Source organism: Monodon monoceros, unplaced genomic scaffold (assembly GCF_005190385.1).
Source record: "Monodon monoceros isolate NGI ecotype Baffin Bay Population unplaced genomic scaffold, NGI_Narwhal_1 Super_Scaffold_10, whole genome shotgun sequence".
Taxonomy (NCBI): Eukaryota; Metazoa; Chordata; class Mammalia; order Artiodactyla; family Monodontidae; genus Monodon; species Monodon monoceros.
The window spans coordinates 54,204,034-54,227,890 of NW_021703766.1; the positions used below are offsets into that span (position 1 = coordinate 54,204,034).

The 23,857-nt window shown below is 43.2% G+C and overlaps 1 protein-coding gene and 1 non-coding gene across 2 annotated transcripts in view; one reads left to right on the forward strand and one right to left on the reverse strand.

Annotated features, from left to right (window-relative positions):
- Positions 1–3,392: 3,392 nt before the first annotated feature.
- On the forward strand, positions 3,393–3,496 carry LOC114890107. Its single transcript, XR_003792242.1, has one exon. It is a non-coding gene; the product is annotated as a U6 spliceosomal RNA (small nuclear RNA).
- Positions 3,497–14,058: 10,562 nt separating this feature from the next.
- LOC114908066 (NACHT, LRR and PYD domains-containing protein 7-like) overlaps positions 14,059–23,857 on the reverse strand; it is a 582,624-nt gene continuing 572,825 nt past the window's right edge. The window contains 4 exon segments of the mRNA XM_029244321.1: positions 14,059–14,146; positions 14,773–14,943; positions 17,838–17,934; positions 17,937–18,007. Of these exon segments, the coding sequence (XP_029100154.1) occupies positions 14,059–14,146; positions 14,773–14,943; positions 17,838–17,934; positions 17,937–18,007 (427 nt within the window).

The window sequence follows — 23,857 nt, forward strand, 5'->3', positions numbered from 1 at the left end:
CCTCCGAATGAAGGGGACGTCAGTTTGAGCCCTGGTCAGGGGAACTAGATCCCACATGCATGCTGCAATTAAATGTTTGTGGGCCGCAACTAAGACCCCAGCATAACCAGAAATAAATAAATGAATGAATAAGATTTTTTTTAAAAGAGAGAGAAAGTCTTGGTCAGTATTGTCCAGGAGGAAGAAATGTGCTTCTACTCTTCTAGGTTTTTCTGGCTGATCTAAGAGTTAAATTGACATGAGACAGATTAACAAGAGAAAATGAAACAAACATTTAATAACATGGGTACATGGGAGAGTCCCAGGAAAACTGAGTAACTTGTCAAAATGGCCAACACTGTCCTCTTAAATGCCACCTTCAGCTAAAGACAAGAGAGGATGTTGGGGCTGGTGGTTTGGGACCTGAAAGGGGAGGAAGACAATTCACATGGAGATGGAAAAGCAAATCCTTGGTAGACAAAGATTTGCTGGGCCGGGCAGGGACAATGCAACAAAGAGGACTCTGATCTCCAGGTCCTGCCAAGTTTCCCCCACTGTTAGCTCATATTCTTTGCAGACATCTCTGGTCGTAGCTCTATTCTGGGAACAGACCCACCATTTTAATTCTTTAAGCAGTTAGGGGGAAGGTCAAATGTTCTTCCTGAGTCTTTTGGGCCTTGATTATTTTCAGCTCCAAATAACCCGCGTGCCAAAGAGACGCATATCGGGGTGGCCAGTTGTGTTTCCCTACAGGCCTCAGGGGAGCCTGACTGAAGTTTGGTCAAGGAGAGAGTCTTGGATCAGTATGTATTCTTAAGGGAACTCCCTGGCGGTCCAGTGGTTAGGACTCCGAGCTTTCAATGCCGAGGGCCTAGGTTCAGTCCCTGGTCATAGAACTAAGATCCCACAAGCCTTGTGGCGAGGCCAAAAAAAAAAAAGGATGTACCCTTGAAATGTGATCAGAAGGCACTGAAATGTATGGTCTTCCTCCCCAAAGCCCATGATTACAGTCTAGTCATAAGAAAAGCGAGAGCCCAATCCCAGCTGAAGCACACATTCTACAAAATACCTGACCAGAATGCCTCAAAACTGTCCAGGTTGTCAAAAATAAGGAGTCTGAGAGAGCCTCACAGCCAAGTGGAGCCCAAGAAAACATGACAACTGTACGTAGTATGATGTCCTCGATGGGATCCTGGAACAGAAAAAAGGACATTAGGTTAAAAAAAAAAAGAAAAAAAACTAAGGAACTCTGAATAAACTATGAACTGCCGCTGATAATAATAATATTGGTAACAATTGTAACAAATTTGCCACACTAATGTATTTTTAAATTTATTCTTTAAAATACTTTTATTTTATATTGGAGTATAGTTGATTATGAATGTTGTGTTAGTTTCAGGTATTATGCATTTACATGTATCTATTCTTTTTCAAATTCTTTTCCCATTTGGGCTATTACAGAGTATTGAGCAGAGTTCCCTGTGCTATAGAGTAGGTCCTTGTTGGACTAAGAATGTATTAATGTACAGGGGAAACTGGTCGCAGGTATGATGGGAACTCTGTACTCTTTCCAGTTTTTCTGTACATCTAAACTTGTTGTAAAATTAAAAGTGTCTTAAAGAAAATAAGTTTATTTTTAAAAACTACTGCAAACATACGGACACCAAGGGGGGAAAGCGGTGGGGGTTGGGGGGGAGGGGTGGGATGAATTGGGAGATTGGGATTGACATATATACACTAATATGTATAAAATAGATAACTAATAAGAACCTGCTGTATAAAAAATAAATAAAATTAAATTTAAAAATTAAAAAAAAAACTACTGTTCTGGATCGGTAATTTCTTAGAAACCCGAAGAATGAGAGTATGTCCCATCCCCCCCCCCAAATCCCCACCCCTAGGGCTTTCATAGTAAATAGAATTAAGTTTGTTTACCATTGTTAACAGATGTATGCCTACTCTTTGTGTTCTGTTGATATTCAAAATACTCTCTGAAACAGCTGTCAAATCTCATTCTTTGCACTGAATGAGGGTGTGAATGTGTTTCCTGCTGAGGAGGGAGGAATTCTTGCCTCCAAGTCCCCGTTTCCCTTTCAGATTCCCACCCCCACTCCCGCCTCCATTGCCCTTTACTTTTGCATCAATTTCCCCAGCTCTGGCCCCCTAGTCTTTCCGTTCCCCCCCCCCCCGGTCGCATTTGTAATTGAGGGAATAACGACCTTGACCTTGGTCTTGGGCATGCCTTCCACATGCCCAAGCCCCTTCTTAGCAAAGAATTCGACTAAATAATTTCCCCCACCCTTGATATCTGATCACCTCTGACATCTGATCAAGTTTCTCATCCCTCCATTTAATGTCTAAGTCCTTGACCTGCCTTAACGAGAATCCTATTAGACTCATTAAGTCAGAATTCCACCTTTGGAACTGTTCTCAGTGATTTTCCATCCACTGATCCCCTCATTCTACACTGTGGCTGCAAATCCCCATTTCTCCTTGTTATAACTGGAGATGCGCTCAGTCCGTCTCCCCTATTGAAAAAGTCTTCACCCTGAAGGAGTTTACCACAGGCCACCCCAAACTATGCAGCTCTGGCATACTGACTATTTTGAGTGAAAGGCACCTGAAACCGCAAATACAGGAAAAACACTCTGACCTTCCTTCTTTTTCCTAAAAGTGGAAGGTGAAATTCCCAGATGACAGATGATTCTTATTCAGAAGGAAGTCACATTCTTGTCATTAAGGATGAGAAGCTGAGAAAACCATGTAAATTTATTTAATACAAGTTGTAAATGAGAGAGTTCTAGACACGTCTCTTATATAACCCAATGTAAAAGCAAGTAGGTTTTATATGATATCTATGTGGAATCTAAAAAAAATGACACAAATGAACTTATTTACAAAACAAATAGACTCAGACACAGAAAACAAATTTAGGAGGAAAGGGGGGTAGGGATGGATTGGGAGTTTGGGATTAGCAGATACAAACTACAATATATAGAATAGATGAACAACAAGTTCCTACTGTATAGCACAGGGAACTATATTTGATATTTTGTAATAAGCCATAATGAAAAAGAATCTGAAAAAGAATATATAGATATTGGGTTGGCCCAAAAAGTTCATTCGGTTAGTGAATACATTGTTCAATAAAATTCTTGGTGAAAATGAAAATGTGTCTGTTTCCTTAAAACCAAACGAACTTTTTGGCCAGCCCTATATGTATAATCACTTTGCTGTACACCTGAAAGTAACACAACATTGTAAATCAACAATACTTTCCAATTTTTAAAAAAGTGATTACTGATTAAAAAAAAAAAAGCAAGTAAGTTTTGCCATCTTCTTGCGTCTTGAGTCCTCGTGAAGGCTCCCGTGTCATGTAAAACTTGTATTCAATAAATTTGCATGGAGCTTGCTTCCACAGCATGGGTAATAAAATCGGAACAGAATGATACAGAGTAAATTAGCATAGGCCTTGTGCATGGATGACACGCAACATTATGAAGCATTCTGTATTTTTTTAATGTGTATGTTTTCCTCCTGCTGGTCAAACTTATGTCAATTTAACTCAGGAACCACCAGCAAGAACCTTAAAAACATAAAAGTTTGCTTCCCTTACAATCCCTATTGCAATTCCTTACTTTTTTTTTCTTTCTCACATGGAATTTTTTTTTTTTAACCATCCATCAATAAAGTAGTGATTTGTAAGGCTGAATTGCTCTTTTGGATAAAAGGAAATAGAGATGGACAGTCTCTGACATAAAGACAGTGGTACCCAGATATAGAAACAATCCCCTTTCTTCAACCTTCCCAGGGATTTGTTGGATGGGAAAACTGAGGCTGGAATAGTAAACAGGATGTGAGTGGCATGATTAAAATATATATGTACTGAATGGTTTATATGTGTGTCCTCAGAGCCCAGGCAGACCCTGGAGCTTGACAGACACTCGGGAAAGTGTATTGAATAATTCAATTAGTTAAGTGGTTCCAAGATTTTACAAGGTGCCTTCAGAAACTCAAAAATTAAAACTCATGACTCTGCTCCTCCCTAAAGCTGAGGCACATCCATGTTTTCTCATCCATGTGAATCAACAGCACTTCCAAACACACATTTGCACACTCCTGACACTTGGAATCTCATCTTTCATACCTTCCTCTCTCTTATCTATCATGTACATTCCATCACCAATATTATTAAGAATGGCCATCCTGGACTTCCCTGGTGGCGCAGTGGTTAAGAATCCGCCTGCCAATGCAGGGGACACGGGTTCGAGCCCTGGTCCCGGAAGATCCCACATGCCACGGAGCAGCTAAGCCCTTGCGCCACAACTACTGAGCCTGCGCTCCAGAGCCAGGGAGCCACAACTGCTGAGCCCAGGAGCCACAACTACTGAAGCCCGCGCACCTATGGCCCATGCTCTGCAACAAGAGAAGCCACTGCAATGAGAAGCCCATGCACCGCAATGAAGAGTAGCCCCCGCTGGCCACAACTAGAGAAAGCCTGTGCGCAGCAACGAAGACCCAATGCAGCCAAAAATAAATAAATTTATTTTAAAAAAGGAATGGCCATCCTCGAAAAGCTTGAATGTAGATGGTAGGTCAGGCAAAAAAAACACAAACTCGCATTTTTTTTTTTTTTTTTTCTTTTGCAGTACGCGGACCTCTCACTGTTGTGACCTCTCCGGTTCCGGAGCACAGGCTCTGGACGCGCAGGCTCAGCGGCCATGGCTCACGGGCCCAGCCGCTCCGCGACATGTGGGATCTTCCCGGACCGGGGCACGAACCCGTGTCCCCTGCATCGGCAGGCGGATTCTCAACCACTGCGCCACCAAGGAAGCCCAACTCACACTTTTTAACTGGATTTCTTATCCACACAATGTACCGAACCCTGAAGGAAATACAAGATAATCAAGGAGAAAACCAGGACAGAACTCACAAAGATGCCTGAGAAAATATTCCCAAAGAGGGCTGTGTCACTCCAAGCCCACTCTACCCCAAGCACTCTGCGACTGTGATTAACCTCTGAAATGCCTCCCAAAGGCTTCTGCCCGGTTCACAATGGGTGTTGCTAAAAGTAGAGGTTTGCTCTTGTTTTTCTTTCTTTCCTTTTTTTTTTTTTTTTAAATTCATCTTTTTAAAAACTACTTTATTTACTGATTTATTTTTGGCTGCGCTGGGTCTTTGTTGCTGAGCGCGGGCTTCCTCTAGTTGTGGCGAGCAAGGGTTACTCTTCGTTGCGGTGCGCGGGGTTCTCATGGCGGTGGCTTCTCGTTGCGGAGCACGGGCTCTAGGCGCTTGGGCTTGCACAGTTGTGGCCCTGAGCCACCAGGGAAGTCCTGTTTTTGTTTTTCAAATGTAAAATTATCATAACAGATACACATTCACAGGGATTTTCTCTCCGTTTCTAGTGTTCTCCCAGACTTGATCACTTCTTTTTTAACTTGACAGATTCATTTACTGTGTGAACATCTGATTCATTTATTGTGTGCATGTCTGTGATGGACCAGGCAGTGGCACACACATCCCTGAACAAAACAGAAAATGTCGTTCCCTCACCAAGCTTGCATTCTAGTTGTGGAGACAGATGATAAAGAAATAAGAAAATGAGCTTATAATGTCAGCTCACTGTACATATTAAGTATAAAGACACAGCTTGGAGGTGAACATCATGAATTGCTATTTTAGAAAAGCTGGTTGGGGGCTTCCCTGGTGGCGCAGTGGTTGAAAGTCTGCCTGCCGATGCAGGGGACACGGGTTTGTGCCCCGGTCCGGGAGGATCCCACATGCTGCGGAGAGGCTGGGCCCGTGAGCCACGGCCGCTGATCCTGCGCGTCCGGAGCCTGTGCTACACAACGGGAAAGGCCGCAACAGTGAGAGGCCCGCGTACCGCAAAAAAAAAAAGAAAGAAAGAAAAGAAAAGCTGGTTGGAGGAGGTGTCCATGAGGAGGCATGATTTGATCGACAGCCTTGCATGAAATCAGGGAAGTAAGCAATTAAATAGCTAGAAAATTCCGGACAAGTAGACCCACTGCATCATTGCAACACTCACAATCTTCCTCTCTGTCTTTTCCATAGCCTGTGATGTTCTAACGTAACCGCTTACTTTATTGGTTTATTAAATTCATTGTCAACTCTCTTCGCTGTTAGAATGTAAACTCCACTAGGGTCAGGATTTTCTTTCTTTTTTAAATGCCATTTTATCCTCAGCACTTAGGACTGAGGATTTAGGACTAAGGACAGTACATCTTAGGTGCTCAAGGTATATTAAATGATGCCTATTAAGTCTCAGAGGTGTCAGACACACACGTAAGCAAAGTAGGCACCCAAGAGAAGCATTTCATTTAGTCTGGAAACAGTCCTTCTTCCATCCCCCCACTTTTTTTCTTAACCTCATCACAAAGCAGTACATGGTAGGAATCCTTTTAATAAATAGGATTATCACCCATTCACCTCCAGGCTGTAGATCAATGTTGAGGAAAGAATGCTGTACGTAAAAGGATTTTAAAAACTGTTGAGGATCTTAAAAACAACAACAACAAAAAAACCCTATTCTGATTGGTATGGAGACCAGACAGATAAAGCTAAGAATTGGGTGGGGAAGGTGGAGAGTCCAGGTGATTGTAATGACAACGAGGTCTAGTGATTTGCAGATGAAGACCTTTCAATTCAGCAGGAAGAATTTCTGATTTAGTCCCAACCTCCATTTAGTCCCGACCTCCCCTGGCCACCTCAGGCTATCAAATCTCAGTTCTTAAGTCTTCGGAATTTCTGAATCCAAAAAAATAATTTTTTTTAAAAAAGCAGCTTATTAAAGAGGAAAGATATTAATTTGAGAATTAATGTTAATTAATAGTTAACAAATTAATCATACATCAATAAAGCTGGGAAAAAATTGGAAAAACCAGCTAATAAAGATTAAAACTTGAGGTTTTAATTGGCATATTAAATTACCAAAATTGCAAAGGCTATTGGACCAAGCAAATATGTAATTGTCAACTCAGAGGAATAAAAGTCATCTTACAACTGTCTCACCACAAATGTTAGGGATCACTAGGAAAATATCAAATAGGGTCTAATGTAAAATTTAATTTACATTAAATTTACTTAAAATCAACTTTGAATGTAAGTCTTTGTTTAATGTTCCTTAAATTCAATTGCATTAAAAGAGTTTTGCACCCTTAAAAACAAATGCCCCATGCACCTTTACTAATGGGCCAGTTCCGGGGCTGGTTTGGGGGTGGGGGACCAGGTGAATAAGAAAAACCATTGTCCCCCCGCGCCCCGGGAGCTGAGCTCAAAAGACAAATAACTGCGACAAATAGTTGAACTGGTAGGTTAGTTATTAGACTAACAGAAATGCTAAACCCATGAAACGTGAAAGACACATAGGGGTCAGCGCTGAATGTACTCCATGAGGGTGAAGGGCAGGAAGAGAAAGCTGCCCGTGGCTGACAAAATGGCAAACACACAAAAGAAGGTGATGGGTAGGTGCTTGCTGGGGATGTATGAGAGGTCCAGGTGGGATGGGAGAGGAGTGGACAGGTTAGATCTGCCTCTGAATGGGCTCAGCAGATGCCAGGTCAGAAGCAGTGCTCTCCCGCAGCAACCTTGACCAGGACCAAAGCAAGAACTTCTAAACCTGGGTTCAATTCCATTTACTTCTGACCATGTTTTCTTGGGCAAATCACTTCATTTCAGTACTTCCAAATGCAGAGAATATTTGGAGGGTTAACACAGATTTGTAGAAGACATCAGAAACAAATGTCTCCACTCCTATCAAAGTTGCTCTCAAAAATGCTCATTTTGGGGAATTCCTTGGCGTTCCAGTGGTTAGGACTTGGTGCTTTCACCGCCTTGGGCCCGGGTTTAATCCCTGGTCGGGGAACTAAGATCCTGCAAGCCAAGCTGCGTGGCCAAAAAAAAAAAAAGCTCATTGCAAAAGAAAAAAAGAAAATTTAAAAGAGAAAAAAACAAAAAAGAAAATTTTAAAAATGCTCATTCTAACACAGCACTGTAAATCAGCTATACTCCAATAAAATTTTTTTTAAATAGAAAATTAAACCCCCCCAAATTTTAAATAATAAAAAATGCTCATTATAGCACTATTAATAAATTATCCTAAATTTATAAAATTTGAAAATGTCTAAAATTAGGGGATTAATCAAATTATGGTAAAAGCGTACTCTGTACTGCCATTCAAGCATTAAAGCACATTTATTTATTTTTCTACTATTTCATTTATATATTTTCTGTAGTTCATCCAACCATCCTTAGCAAGTCCCATGGATTTGTTACTCCTTGTCCAAGATGTGTTACAGGGAGAATAATTATAAGACCTCGAAAATAGGCATCAGTTTAGTAAACTTGTGCACATTTTAAAAGATACTGAAAACATTTTGAGAAATTTTATTCTAATATTCATGGTTGCTAAAACCTATTTTAAATACTTTTCAATAGGCTATTGGATTTAAAGAGCACAGAAGTGATCCCCACATCAATGTTTATATGAATATGGAGAGATTCAGATGAAATAATATGAACAGCAATTAGATGTGTGCTTGTTTGTTGTTTGTTTTTTTTCTGTCCATCACCCTACCTCTACCTAGATCATAGTTTCTCAGCTTCAGCGCTATTCACATTTTAGGCGGGGACAATTCTTTATTGTGAGGGGCTGTACACTGTAGGATGTTTGCCAAGATCCCCGGTGTTACCCACTATAGGCTGGCTGTACTCCACTCGTCACCCCAGTTGTGACAACCAAAAATGTCTCCAGACATTGCCAAATGTCCCCAGGGGAGGAAAATAGCCACCCTCAGTTGAAAACCACTGTTCTAGACTATAAAATCCATGGTCTTATTCACCTCAATCACCCCCAAAACTAGCAAAGGGCCTGGTGTATTTTATTTGCTCAATAAATACGACAAATCAATATTATATGTAAATAGTTGTTGAATGAATAACTGAGTCCCCAGGAGGTAGACTGACATTCTTCTGGGTACTTCTATCCTTTTTTTTTCCCCCAGTTTGTTTACAACAATAATTTGTTCTGGTGCTATAAACAATAAAGGAGTCAACAGTTTAAAAAAAAAAAAAAAGAGGGTGGGTCTGACCCAGAAGGAGGCTGGGTGGGTGTGGGTGGAGACCAGTGGAGGGGAGTGGTCTTCCCCTCAAAGTCTGGGTCGTTGGCTTATATAAGAGCCCAGGAGCGTCCAGCTCTCATCACCTGAAGAGGAAAGCAGCGTGACTCAGCATCTTGTAAGTGTCGCCTGCACTTTATTTCACCTTTACTTTTCCATCCTCTCCTCCCTCCAGGAAACTAGTATCTTTCATTTTGTATCCTTTGGGGACTTGCCTTGCCTTCTGCTCTGAAATTCGATTGGGATGGTCGTCCCCTCCTTTCACCCTAAGCTCCCTTTCCTCTCCAGCTTTAATAACACCACGTGCTCTTCCCTCTTTCGGCCTTTGGGTCCAGAAGCTATATGTGTGGGCGTAGTGTTGTCTATGACTTGGGATATCTACATTGGGAAGCTTCGGTCTTCACTCATAGCGGAGCAATTTAAGGCAGGTTTTGTAAGTCTCGTCTTTTATCTGTGGTTTGGGGTGTATTGTGTGTTAAGTGACAACAGTTGGTTAACAGGTTCAAAATGGAGCCCCTTAAGGTAAGCCCATCTCACCTACCCCCAACTCTGTTGCATGCGCTGAATGCTTGCTCATTGAATTTTGACTAGTTAATTGCGTGCGGAGGGCATGCTATGAGCTTGATTTCCATGGTCTGATTTCCTTACCTTTACCTCTTCATTTTCCAGATTTGGGGATTAAGGTGGGGTTCATCTTGGTCCTTTGCAGGCGTTCCCTGTCTGGTAAGTCTTTCAGTTGGTGATCATGTGTCCCTTATGGAACTTCTCAGCCTGTGGTACTCAAACTGTGGGGGCACTTTCTGTTCTACGAAGGGAAGTGCCGCCATCTTTTGAGTGTTACCGATTGAGAAAGTAGCTTCCGGGACTTTTCTGGGGGTCCAGTGGTTAAAACTCCGCTTCCACTGCAGGGGGCGTGGCTTCGACCCGTGGTTGGGAAATGGGTCACTTATGCCACGCGGCGGCACTAAAGGTAGCTTCCATTTCACATAGTGCGGTGGTCCTTGACACGCTTTTTGAACTCCTGGAGTGGGTTTCTTGGGCTGAGCAGACTTCAGGCTACCTCTAGCCAAAGACTTTTGGGATTGCTCGGCTCAAGACCAGTCTGTCCTGTTCTGGTCAGACTGTCTTCTGGTAACTCCTATGTGAAGGGTATTAACTGCTGGGATTCTGGGGTCCATTGGGAAATCAGTGTCTTAGAATACAGTAAATGCCTTATTAATCTTATAGGTGCTCATGTGAATTTAGGGAGCAATTCAGGAATGGTCACCCCACCGGTATGTGCTTGCTAAGTGGCGGACGGGGAGTAAAAATTAGTAGCGAAATACCAATACCGCCTACAAACATGATCATTCTCCAAGTAATGGTAATAATTCTATGCTTTTTAACGTCTTAAGACCAGTGACCTTTCAAGCATGTGTAAAGTCTAGGCGCTTTCTAGAACCAGGTTCATATGGTCGAGAGTCTTCGGTGTTTTCTCCAAGAACAAGTTCCAACAACTCAGACCGTGATACTCAAAATGGGGGTACTTGCCGTTTTATACGACTGGAAAGTGCTCCCATTTCGAGCGTCCCTGTTTGGGAAATGGCATGTTAGGAACTTGTGTAGAAATCGGCGATTTTTAGAAGATGGCTGCTCTGATCTGCCGATGCTGGCCTTCAGCTGCAACATTTCCAGCCTCCAGCCAACCCTGCTCACCTCAGACTGGCCCCCAATATGAATTGGCCCTGGCCAGTTCATCCTGTTACTGAAGACGGTGGTTTTTGTATACTGACAGACTCCCTCGGTTTGTCTCAAGTCCGAAGTCAAGGGGAGATTCTGTCAGCAACCAAAGATCTCTGTTCATTCCTGAATGGCGGGGCAGGTTTGTCCTCCAGTTCCAGGGCTTGTTCCTATAATTCCGTGCTCCTAAGGGTATAGTTATAGCCCTTCGATTGTCTAGTTGGTGAGTATATTGTGCAGTGTTCAATACATGCAGCCCTAAAGCTGTTTGTCTTTAAAGATCTGAAAAAATGGCTAGTGAAATTTAAATGTCAATAAAATTGTATACCCATATTGTGTGTGAATTTGCCTATTTTTCCGGGAATTCCAAATCCCCAGTTTCTGTAAGTTAGGGGGGTCCTGGGGGGGGGTGAAGTACGCGAACCCACTAGTGTGTCTCCTGAACATTTTGCTTGCCCTTTAAGCAGCAAGAGAGGAAAAGCATGTTTCCCTTAGGATTTTAGTGCCCTTTATCAGAATTAGTCAAATGGAGAGGGTTTGGGCTTAGTAAATGCAGGCCTAGAGGGAATTCCTGGTTAGGCCTTCACTGTGGAGGGTGTGCTTTCAGTCCATGGGTGGGGAAATAAGATCCCAGAAACCTTCAGGTGTGGCAAAAAAAATTAAGGCCTAGTGTTCCCTATCTTTATGGGGAAACCTGCCATATTCATATTTTCAAGTTTTGGTTAATAGCACTCAGGACATAAAATACCCTTCAGAAGACCAAGGAATTTGTAGCTTTCTGATCAGCTGTACACAGGTTGGCAAGAGAAAGCTATGAAAGGTGTAAGTGGCAAAGGACAATTCTAGGAGGGTCTCAAACATCAGGTTGGCCAAAAAGTTTGGTATAACAAGAATAGCCCAGACAAATGCCCAACCCAATATTAAAGAGTTAATTGTATTAAGTGCAAGTTAAGAAGTTGCTCAGAAGTTCAAATGGCTGAACTAGGGTCTTAGAATCAATGGGCTAGCAGTCTGCCAAGACCCTTAAACTACAGGTAAATAGGTAAAGTCTTGTGCCAGGAGTACTGTCCTTAGACTTTGGGGATGCAGCCTCATGATTTGCTTGGTAATTGGGGGTAATTCTAAAATTCTTGAAATATAGTTAATAGAATTACAGGTGTACAGAAATAAGTGATTAACAATTTATATAGGTTATACTCCATCTATAGTTAAAAATTCCCGCTATTATAATTGGGAAATCCCATCTCTTGACAGACTCGTTTCCCAGTAGCCCTCCCCAAACCATTCCAGCTACTGGACCTTGAGTGACCAGTAATTAAACTCAAGTCCTGGGAGTTCTGTGTTGCTAGTTGTGTACTATGAACAGAAAACCAGAAAACCCATACCTTCACGTCAAGGCATACTCAACTTTCACACCCACAGATTTCATTAGCCTTCAGCTTTATAACAGCCTAGGAATAGGGTTAAAGTGGGACAAGTTACCCTTAGTTCAGTCAGCCTTAAAAAGTCTGGTCATGATCAAATAGAGCTTGTGAGAACTGTTTCAGAAGCTGCTTGTAAGGGAGATCTGAGGCCGGGCTAAGCCAAAGATTTAATAATTTAAGGATTTAATTATAGGGTTCAGCAATTAGTATTTCAAGGGACAGTTTTTTTTTTTTTTGCGGTATGCAGGCCTCACTGTTGTGGCGTCTCCCGTTGCGGAGCACAGGCTCCGGACGCGCAGGCTCAGCGGTCATGGCTCCCGGCCCAGCCGCTCCGTGGCATGTGGGATCTTCCTGGACCGGGGCACGAACCCATGTCCCCTGCATGGGCAGGCGGACTCTCAACCACTGCACCACCAGGGAAGCCCAAGGGACAGTTTTATGTGAGTAGCCGGAACATTTATTGATGGCCACAGGAATGTCATCTTCAGAGTCTGGGGTTTTCAACCTTTCATAGTTTACAAAGTCACTAAGTCTTATGTACAAATTTTCTCTGCTTCCTGGTAAATTCTGGTCCTTCTAGACATCTTCAGCATGGCGTGCTCATGGCAGCCTAGTGAAGTTTGCCAATGATCATTGGCATAGTCTGAAGTTTCCTAGCTCAGGTCCCCAGTAATGAAATTGTGACCGATTTCATGTTTTCATCCAAAACCTGGTGTAGGTCATTGGCCAGCCGGCAGGTGTCCAACCATAGTCCTGTTAGCTCCAGTCAGGACAGAATCATGGTGCAAACCAAGATTGCAAGAGATACACCATCCTCCCAGAATGCCTAATATCCTCACTGCACCGATCCTCTCTGAGAATAAGGTTTCTCAACTTTGGCACAGTTGACACTGAAGCTAAGTACTGTTGTTGCAGGAAGGGGTACCCCTTCCAGGGCTCGAGAGTGGGCTCTTGTCTAACACTCGTCAATGAGTTGTCCCAGGAGACACGTACTGACAAAAGACTTGGGAAGGGGCGCCCAAACAGAGCAGCAAGGTGAGGGAACCCGGGAGAACTGCTCTGCCACGTGGCTTGCAGTCTCAGGGTTTATGGTAATGAGGTCAGTTTCCGTGTTGTCTCTGGCCAATCATCTTGCTTGGCCCATAGTCTGACTCAGGGTCCTCCCTGGTGGTGCGTGCATCTCTCAGCCAAGATGGATTCAGTGAGAAGGACTCTGGAAAGCTGGTCATCTCCTCCCTCTTTTGGCCCCTCCCGAATACTCCTGCTTAGTTTTCCATGTTCCTTACCGGGACCTCCCGTTGTGAGACTCAGGTAAGCAGGCCTGGTCAAGGCGCGGGGGTGGGGGTTGGGGTGGGTGGGTTCGGTCAACAGTCCCTAACGCTTTGCTATGGGAGGCTGTCTTGTGTGTTATAGTATTATAGGTCTTTTAGCAGGACCCCTGGCCTCTACTCACAAGATGCCAGTAGCTCCCCAACCCCAGTATCCTCTGACACTGCCAGGTATTCGGCGGGGGGGGGGGGGGGAGCGGTGGAGGTTGGAGAGGCAACATCACCCTCAGTTGAGAGTTTCTGCTCTAGAATCATTTGGGCCCTGCCCTAAATTCTCTCCAAAGCACCGACTCCCAAAACTAAAATTCCGAGCTCTGTCCCACGGTGATTACATAGACCCCAAGCAGCAAGGATTATCCTGCCGAGGAATCTGTCTCTTGAGGGAGGAAAGAACAGGCTCATTGTTGATTCTCGGGTTCTGGGGTGACCCTCCTTTGTCCTGACTTCAAGAGAAGAACCAGAAGCTGGAACCATTCAGCAGCCAATGTCCAAGTAAGGTTTCGTTAGGCGAAGAGCTGCCAGACTTCCGTGGGTCATTTTATTCAGGTCCATTCCAAATAGCCTGAGGACACAGAGTGGGAAATTGTCCAGGCCACGATTGTGGCATTCAGATGATATATTAAACCTATCATGCATGCATCCTGCCCTCTTAAAATACATAATTCCATTAGCTAGTTCTTCATTTGAAACCAAATCCTATCGGGAAGCAGGCTTACTCTGAGCTGCACACCATTTTCAATCCCAGACCTCTGTGAACTCATTTAATTTGTAATTTATGAAGAAGCAGCTGTTTTCGTTTGACAGACAGGGACACTGAAGTGCCCAGAGGTTGACTAATTTACAAAAATACATCACAAAACTGGTAAGTGACAGGAATTAGAATTTGAGGCCAGGCAGAGTAACTCCAGATTCTCATTAAGTTACAATGGCCTCACTTGTCAGATTAGGTAATTAACCAAGGTTAAATTACCCAAGGTCACACCGCCAGTAAAAGGTATGGGTATCTCCCAAGAGGCAAAGTAAGACCTCTGTATTTTGCACAAATTGCATACACAAGTGGACAAATGAACTATTTGCAAATTTTCTAGGTTATTTGTTTATCCAAACGGAGGGTTTCAACGATTGACTTTTCCTTCTAACTCCAAGCCCTGTATCCTGTCTCCTCCAGAACCAGGGACCATCTCTTACCAGAAGACTCGAAGTTTGCAGCCAGGATGACTCAGCCTCTTGCATAGCAGCCTGACACCTGTGTTCCTCAGGGCATTGTTGGTCAGATAAAGCTCTGTTAGGGTCTGGTTGACCCCCAGGGTGGAAGAGATATCCTCACAAGCTTTGGCTGTGAGGCCACAGCTGTCCAGCCTGTGGAAGATAGGAAGTGGTTGAAGACATATCAGCAGTTACGTTGGAAAGTCTCATCTTCATAGGGAATCAGGATGATATTTTTAGGGATCAGTTTAAGAAAAAGGAGAGGGGGCTTCCCTGGTGGCGCAGTGGTTGGGAGTCCGCCTGCTTGTGCAGGGGACATGGGTTCGTGCCCTGGTCCGGGAGGATCCCACATGCCACGGAGCAGCTGGGCCCGTGAGCCATGGCCACTAGGCCTGAGCATCCGGAGCCTGTGCTCCGCAACGGGAGAGGCCACGGCAGTGGGAGGCCCGTGTACCGCAAAAAAAAGAAAAAGGAGAGGGACTTCCCTGGTGGCATAGTGGTTAAGAATCCGCTTGCTAACGCAGGGGACACAGGTTCGAGCCCCAGTCCGGGAAGATCCCACATGCTGCGGAGCAACTAAGCCCGTGCGTCACAACTGCCGAGCCCGCGAGCCACAGCTACTGAAGCCTGCGTGCTTAGAGTCCGTGCTCCACAACAAGAGAAGCCACCGTAATGAGAAGCCTGTGCACTGCAAAGAAGAGTAGCCCCTGCTCTCTGCAACTAGAGAAAGCCCGTGCACAGCAACGAAGACCCAATGCAGCCAAAAATAAATAAACTTTTAAAAAGAAAAAGTAGAGTAGGGGACTTCCCTGGTGGTCCAGTGGTTAAGACTCCATGCTTCCAATGCAGAGGGCTTGGGTTTGATCCCTGGTGGGGGAACTAAGATCCCACGTGACTCGTGCCAAAAAAAAAAAAGGTAGAGTAGAACCAAATCAGTCCAGGTTAAGGCCAATGTAGTGATGGAAAACTTTTTTTTTTTTTTGCCATGCTGCATGGCATATGGGATCATAGTTCCCCAAACAGGGATTGAACCCATGTGCCCCGCAGTGGAAGTGCAGAGTCCTAGCCACTGGACTCCCAGGGAATTCCCCGGAAAGCATTTAATAAAGGCATTTAAGGACACTCCTCAATTCATAGCTCCGTCTATAATGGGTACCTTGATTCTGCAGTCAAGTACCCACTTTCCCTTCTGGCAGTTCTATCCCAATTTCTCATTGAAACCCCCATCTCAGTCTATCTAGGGTTAATGTCTGCAAGCTCTAGCAGTGTATATAGAATCCAGGCCTAAGTTGGTTGGTTTCCATGTCCCCAGCCACCACAAATGGGTTACAGTTGGGCACAGGATCCATCCAAAACCCATGACTCAGAATCATACTTTTCCTGGAGATTTTTTGTTCAGAACTTGCACCCGGAAAGAAGTCATCTACAGAGTTGCAGGCATTTTGCCACCATGTATAGGGTCAAGTCTAACCTTAACTGATAATGGAGCCAATACAGCAATAAGTATAGAAGATAATGGAGATCAAGTAGCCAAATGCCTAGATCAAGCCATACCTCAAACCTACACTTTCAGTTACACGAGTCAATCAATGCTTTTTTTTTTTTAAGAAGCCAGCATGATTTGGGCTGCCACCTGCTCCACCCAACACTGTGCCATTTGATTTTCTGGTTTCTATTCTGCCCAATTGTGTTTCTTTAAAAATATATATATATATATATTTATCTTTGCCTGCGTCTGGTCTTAGTTGTGGCACTCGGGATCTTTCATTGCAGCTCGTGGGCTCCAGAGCACTTGGGCTCTGTAGTTGCGGCACTCGGGCTCAGTTGCCCTGCAGTATGTGGGATCTTCGTCGTGTCCCCCCACCCCCCCAGGGATCGAACCTGCATCCCCTGTGTTGGAAGGTGGATTCTTAACCACTGGACCACCAGGGAAGTCCCCCCAATTGTGTTTCTTTCCTGTATTGCATGCTGTTACAATAAAAATAGGTAGCATTATTGAAGTACTGCTGTAGCTGGGATGTTAGATGGAAATATTTTCTTTGTTTGGCTGAGGCTGTGAGGCAATAGATTCCAGCTTTCAAACAAGGTATAAGACAACAGTGCAGGACTCGCAAAGGAAGAGAAAAAACCAGCTTAGTGATGCACGATCACCCACGTCACAGGTACAGAAGGGTCAGGAGAAGGACATACGGTGAGAGCTGGGGAGGGAATTGTGGAAAGAGTTTGACCCAGATTATTCCATGTCAGGGGAATGGGCGGTGGAGGCACCTCCCATGCGGTCCCCATCAGAACTCACATATGATCCTCATGAGAGTGGTAGCGTTCAGAGCCCTGCCGGATGGGGGGTTGGGGTGCGTGGTACTGACATCCAGAAGAAACCTAGCAGCACCAATTAAGGCAGAAATGCTGTCCCCAAGCCCTCATCTTAGTTCCCAGTTACCCAGTGCCCCAGATAAGCAAGAGATTCACAAATGGAAGAAAAGTAAAACAAAAATAGATATGACTCATCTCATTCTAAGTCTTTGGGAGGAAGGGGCAGGCTGGTATTGGGAGAAAGGGAAGGAAAACATGTTCATTGACATTTGGCTGGAATTTACCCTGGACCAGACTGAATTTTTATTATATAAACGTTACCAAAAAGCTATAAATCTGCCCAAGTAAATGTCAAGAGAAAAGGGGAGTTTTACAGAAAATGTTTAGAGGCAACGACTGGAAGGAAACATTTAGCATTTTCTGTTTGTATTGCAGGGTATGAATTATTCTATGACTTGTTTGCACAGTTGTATGTTGTCTGTTTGTTTGTTTTGACTACGCCCAGCAGCTTGCCGCATCTTATTTCCCGACCAGGGATCAAACAGTGAAAGTATGGAGTCCTAACCACTTTACCACCAGGGAATTTCCTGCACAGCTTTTCTTCCACCTCTGAGCATGTTATATCTTCCACAGAGATGGAAGGATAACAGTTCAACAGAAGAAACATAAAAACAAGAAAATGCTCCCATCCCAGGGACCTCCATCACCACCAGCCCTGACTCCCAGCCACTCACCATAGTTTCTGGAGCCTGCAGGTGGGCTGTCGCAGCCCCTCACACAGCAACGACATGCCGCAGTCTCCCAGGTCATTAAAACTCAAGTCCAGCTCCCAAGATGATGGTTGGCCCCGAGCACAGTAGAGAGACCCTCACAGGCTGCGGAGTTGAGATGGCAAATTCCCAGCCTGGAAAGACATTAAGCACAGGACAGAGCTGACCCATTCCTTTTGCCGACATATGCAGCTTTTTTTTTTTTGGAGGGGGGCAGTGGGGGGGTGGATCTCAGTTTCCCAACCGGGGATTGAACCCGGGTCCTTGGCAGTGAAAACGGAGTCCTAACCACTGGACCACCGCGGAATTCCCAGACATCTGCAGCTTACTGGGGTCAAAAGTGCTACTGTATTAACAAACTAGTGAATATAACCCAAAAGAAGCCGACTCACAGATACAGAGAACAAACTAGTGGTTACCAGTGGGAAGGGGGGGAGGGGAAATATAGGGGTAGGGAATTAAGAGGTACAAACTGCTGGGTGTAAGATAGGCTACAAGTGGACTTTCCTGGTGGTCTAGTGGTTAAGACTGCACGCTTCCGCTGCAGGGAGCGCAGGTTTCATCATCCCTGGTCAGGGAACTAAGATCCCACATGCTGCGCAGTGAAGCCAAGAAAAAAAAAGGTAGGCTACAAGGATGTGTTGTACAACACGGGGAATATAGCCAATATTTAGTAATAACTGTAAATGGAGTGTAACCTTTAAAAATGTGCTACTGTATTGTATAGCATTCTTTTACTAATTTCCAGCGATTCCCCCATGTCCTTAGATAGTGCTACCCGTGCTGTGAAAAACTAAATTCTACTTTCCTTCAAGTGTGTCAGTTTCCTCAGGTGACATGTAGGATCTATGTAAATATGATTATTTACATATGGCTGACCTGCTGCTACTGGACAAGGGGAAAGGGCCTAGGCTTTGAGGAAACTGGACCAATGCATTCTAAAATTTGCATGTAAGAATAAATGTCTATGAAATACTATGAGAATTTGAAAAAAAAAAAAAAAGCAAAATGCAGAATTTTCCTAACAGTAGGGCATATTACAAGCTATAGCAATTACAACAGTGGACAGGACTTCCCTGGCAGTCCAGTGGTTAAGACTCCGTGCTCCACTACAGAGGGTGTGGGTTCGATCCCTGGTCAGGGAACTAAGATCCCATAGGCTGCATGGCCTGGCCAAAAATTTTTTTAAAACTGATATAGGAACAGAGACCAATGGAAAGGAAAAAGTCAAATACAATATGGGAAAATGGTTTACAATAGAGGTGGCGTTACAAATCAACCAGGAAAGGATGCTTTCTTTATTAAATGGTGTTGCAAAAATTGGAGAAAAATAAGTTGGAATCCACTGAACTACACATATAAACATAAAAAAGAAATGGAAACATGGATGGCCCTAGAGATTATCATACGAAGTGAAGTAAGTCAGAAAGAAAAAGACAAATACCATATGATATTGCTTATATGTGGGATCTAAAATATGACACAAATGAACTTATTTATGAAACAGAAACAGACTCATAGACGTAGAGAACAGACTTATGGTTACCAAAAGGGGAAAGTGGGTGGAAGAGGAATAAATTAGGAATTTGGGATTAGCAAATATAAACAACTATATGTAGAATAGATAAACAACAAGGTCCTACTGTATAGCACAGGGAACTATATTCAATATCCTGTAATAAACCATAATGGAAAACGGAAAAGAATATGTGTGTGTGTGTGTAACTGAATCACTTTGCTGCACACCAAAAAATAACACAATGTTGTAAATCAACTATACTTCAATAAAAGAAAAAAAAAGAAGATATTGAGCATATCTTTGACATTGTAAATTCAGTCTGATCCTGCAGTTCTACCCCAGGTGGAACCTTATAAGGGCTCAGGAAGACACATGTACAAGAATATACATCAGGGACTTCCCTGGTGGCGCAGTGGTTAAGAATCCACCTGCCAATGCAGGGGACAGGGGTTCGAGCCCTGGTCCGGGAAGATCCCACATGCCGCGGAACAACTAAGCCCGTGTGCCACAACGTGCTCTAGAGCCCACGAGCCACAACTACTGAGCCTGCATGCCTAGAGCCTGTGCTCCACAACAAAGAGAAGCCACCACAATGAGAAGCCCGCACCCTGCAACAAAGCGTAGCTCCCGCTCACCGCAACTAGAGAAAGCCCGCGCACAGCAATGAAGACCCAATGCAGCCAAAAATAAATAAATAAATAAGAATATACATCACAACACTGTACACAATTATAGGGACAGAGTTCCTGGATGAATCAATAACATTTGATACATGCAAATGATGGAATATAGGTCAGTTTGAAGGACTCAATTAGATATGCTTATACCAACATGAACAAATCTTCAGTGTATGAAGGTAAGTGGGAAAAAAAACAGAAGCTGATGAGATGCATTATTTATATAAAATGAAGACATGAGTGTCTTCGGATGAGATCTGGGGAGGGCAAGGAAGGAGACAAAAAAAAACAAAGGCACGTGTGGGTCCATAGTGCTATTGTGGTACCAGGTGAGGATTACGAACCTTCTAATTACGTGTATCTGCAGCTCAAAAAGGAAATGTTTAAAGGGTGCAGTAGAGAGAAAGGTGTGAAGATGGGGCACATATGTTGTCCCTTCTATTCTCTAAACACAATAGAAGCATAGTATGACTCAGTGTCTCAACAGAAAAAAAAAAATATATATATATATATTCCAAAGCAAATGACATTAGATAATTGATGATGCTACGATAGGACCAAAAAAAAAAATTTTTTTAAAAGCACTCTCCCTTGGGACTACAAATAATTTTCTGGGAATTGACAGCCTTGCTGCATTTTCTTTTCTGTTTTTTTTTAATATAATTTTATTTTATTTATTTGTTTTTGGCTGCGTTGAGTCTTCGCTGCTGCATGCAGGCTTTCTCTAGTCGTAGCGAGCGGGGGCTACTCTTCGTTGAGGTGCGCAGGCTTCTCATTGCAGTGGCTTCTCTTGCAGAGCACAGGCTCTTTGCGGAACACAGGCTCTAGGCGCGCAGGCTTCAGTAGCTGTGGCTTGTGGGCTCTAGAGCGCAGGCTCAGTAGTTGTGGCGCACAGGCTTAGTTGCTCCGTAGCATGTGGGATCTTCCCGGGCCGGGGATCAACCCCGTGTCCCCCCTGCATTGGCAGGCGGATTCTTAACCACTGCACCACCAGGGAATCCCCTGGGTAAGAGAAATTTTTTTAAACGTTGGAGCATCCATAGATGATGTTAATCAAATTGTGAATGATTTTCCTAAGGGAGTATGAAGAATGCTCCTATTTTGACCTTTATCGAGGGACCTCTGACCTCTGTCTCCGGGAGCCAAGCTAGGACTGGCCCGAGACTGCAGATGATTTATATCACCAGCAGAGGGCGCTCCAACACCACAATGGTAACCATATGTTGTTTTCCATTTTTCTGACTCTGTTTCTGTTTTGTATGTAGATTTATTTGCATTATTTTTTAGATCACAAATATATTTGATACCATATAATATTTGTCTTTGTCTGGCTTACTTCACTTGCTGTGAAAGTCTCTAGGCCCATCTGTGTTGCTGCAAATGGCAATATTTCATTCTTTTTTATGGCTGAGGAATATTCCATGGTACATATATACCACCCCATCTTTATTCATCTGTGATGGACATTTCAGTGGCTCATTCAAACAGCTCATAAAACTCAATAACAAAAAACAAAAAAACCCACTCGAAAAATGGACAAAGGCCCTTAATAGACATTTCTCCAAAAAAGACATACAGATGGCCAGTAGGCACATGAGAAGATCCTCAACATCACTAATATTAGAGAAATGCAAATCAAAGCTACAATGAGGTACCACCTCACACTGGTCAGAATGGCCATCATTAAAAAGTCTACATATAACAAATGCTGGAGAGAGTGTGTAGAAAAGGGGACCCTCCTACACAGTTGGTGGGAATGTAAGTTGGTGCAGCAACTATGGAAAACAGTATGGAAGTTCCTCAGAAAACTATGATCCAGCAATTCCACTCCTGGGCATATACTCGGACAAAATTATAATTAAAAAAGATACATGTACCCCTATATTCACAGCACCACTATTTATATTAGCCAAGACATGGAAACAACTTAAATGTCCATCAACAGATGAATGGATAAGGAAGATGTGGTACAATTACACAATGGAATACTACTCAGCCTCAAAAAAGAAAAAAATAATGCCATTTGCAGAAACATGGATGCAACTAGAGATTATCATACTAAGTGAAGTTAGAAAGAGAAAGACAAATACTATATGATATAACTTACATGTGGAATCTAAAATTTGGCACAAATGAACCTATCTAAGAAGCAGAAAAATGCACATTCATAGAGATCAGACTTGTGGTTGCAGACGGGGGTGTGGAGGGAGAGGGATGGACTGGGAATTTGGAGATGGTGGATGTAAACTACTACATTTACAATGAATAAACAACAAACTCCTACTGTATAGAACAGGGAACTATATCCAATATCCTAAAATAAACCATAATGGAAAAGAATATTGAAAAAAGAATGTATATATGTGTAAAACTGAGTCATGTTACTGTACAGCAGAGATTGTCAGAACATTGTAAATCAACTATACTTCAATTAAAAAAAAAAAGGATTCTTGGGATCAACGCTAGCTGTCCTGATAACTCTCTTATGTGCTACACATGAATGTACTCAAAAGAGTTGATGAAAACACAAGGGAATCTAGGTGTCACCTTTTCCATAGCAGCACATGGAGATTTATGTTACATAGTAATAGTACCTGCAAATCAAAAAGAATTTTATCTTAATTGCCCAGCAGTCCATTGCGGCAAGAGAAATTTTTTTAATTTGGAGCCTCCTCGGACGGTGGTAATCAAATGTGAATTACTTTCCAAGGGGACCATGAAGAGTGTCTCTATTTTGAGGTGTATAGGGGAACGTCTGACCACTGTCTCAGGGCGCCAAACCAGGACTGGCCCGAGACTGCAGGGGATTAGTATCACCACGAGAGGGCGCTCCAACACCACAGGAGCAGGCACAGCCAGCCTTGCAGCAGGAGGAAGGGAACCTAACCAAGGGTTGCCCCATGTTCTTTCTTTGTTAAATGAAGTGTAGTTGCTATACAGTATGGTGATAGTTACAGGTGTCAGCAGGTTACTTCACTTTTACATGCGTACATATATACCTCTATATTCTTTCACTTTTGATTCCTTTCCATTATAAGGTTATCACAAGATATTGAATACAGGCCCCTGTGCTCTACAGTAAATCCTTCTTGTTTATTTATTTTATATATGATAATAGCATGTATCTGTGAAACACAAACTCCTAATTTGTCCCTCCCTCCCTTTCCCCTTTGGTAACCATATGTAGTATGTTTGTGACTCTGTTTTGGTTTTCTGTATAGATTTCTTTGCATTAGTTTTAGGCCACACGTTTATGTGATATCATGTAATATTTGACTTTCCCTGTCTGCCTTACTTCACATACTATAAAAATCTCTAGCTCCATCCATGTTGGTGCAAATGGCAATATTTTATGCTCTTTTATACACTGAGGAATATTCCATTGTATATATATATATATATATACGACACCACCTGTACCTATTCATCTATGAAGGACATTTTAGTTGCTTCCATACCTTTATTGCCACCCCTTCTTGAACCCCAAGAGTAATATGCCCTCAGTGACAACATGCATCCCAATTTTAGAAATGCAATAGTTGAAAACAAAAAGTGCATGTACAGGAACTTCCCATGCAGTTAGTTTTAGGAGAAATTCTACTCTTTAGAGTGAGTACTTAGGACTCTTGGGACCAGTGCCAGCCCTCCTGGTAACTCTCTAATTCCCCACACGTGAATGTAGTCAGGAGAGCTGATGAAAACGCGAGGGAACCTAGGCCTCAGTTTTTCCATAGGAGCAGGTGGAGGCTGAAGTTGCCTAGTTAATAGAACCTGCAAATCTGAAAGAA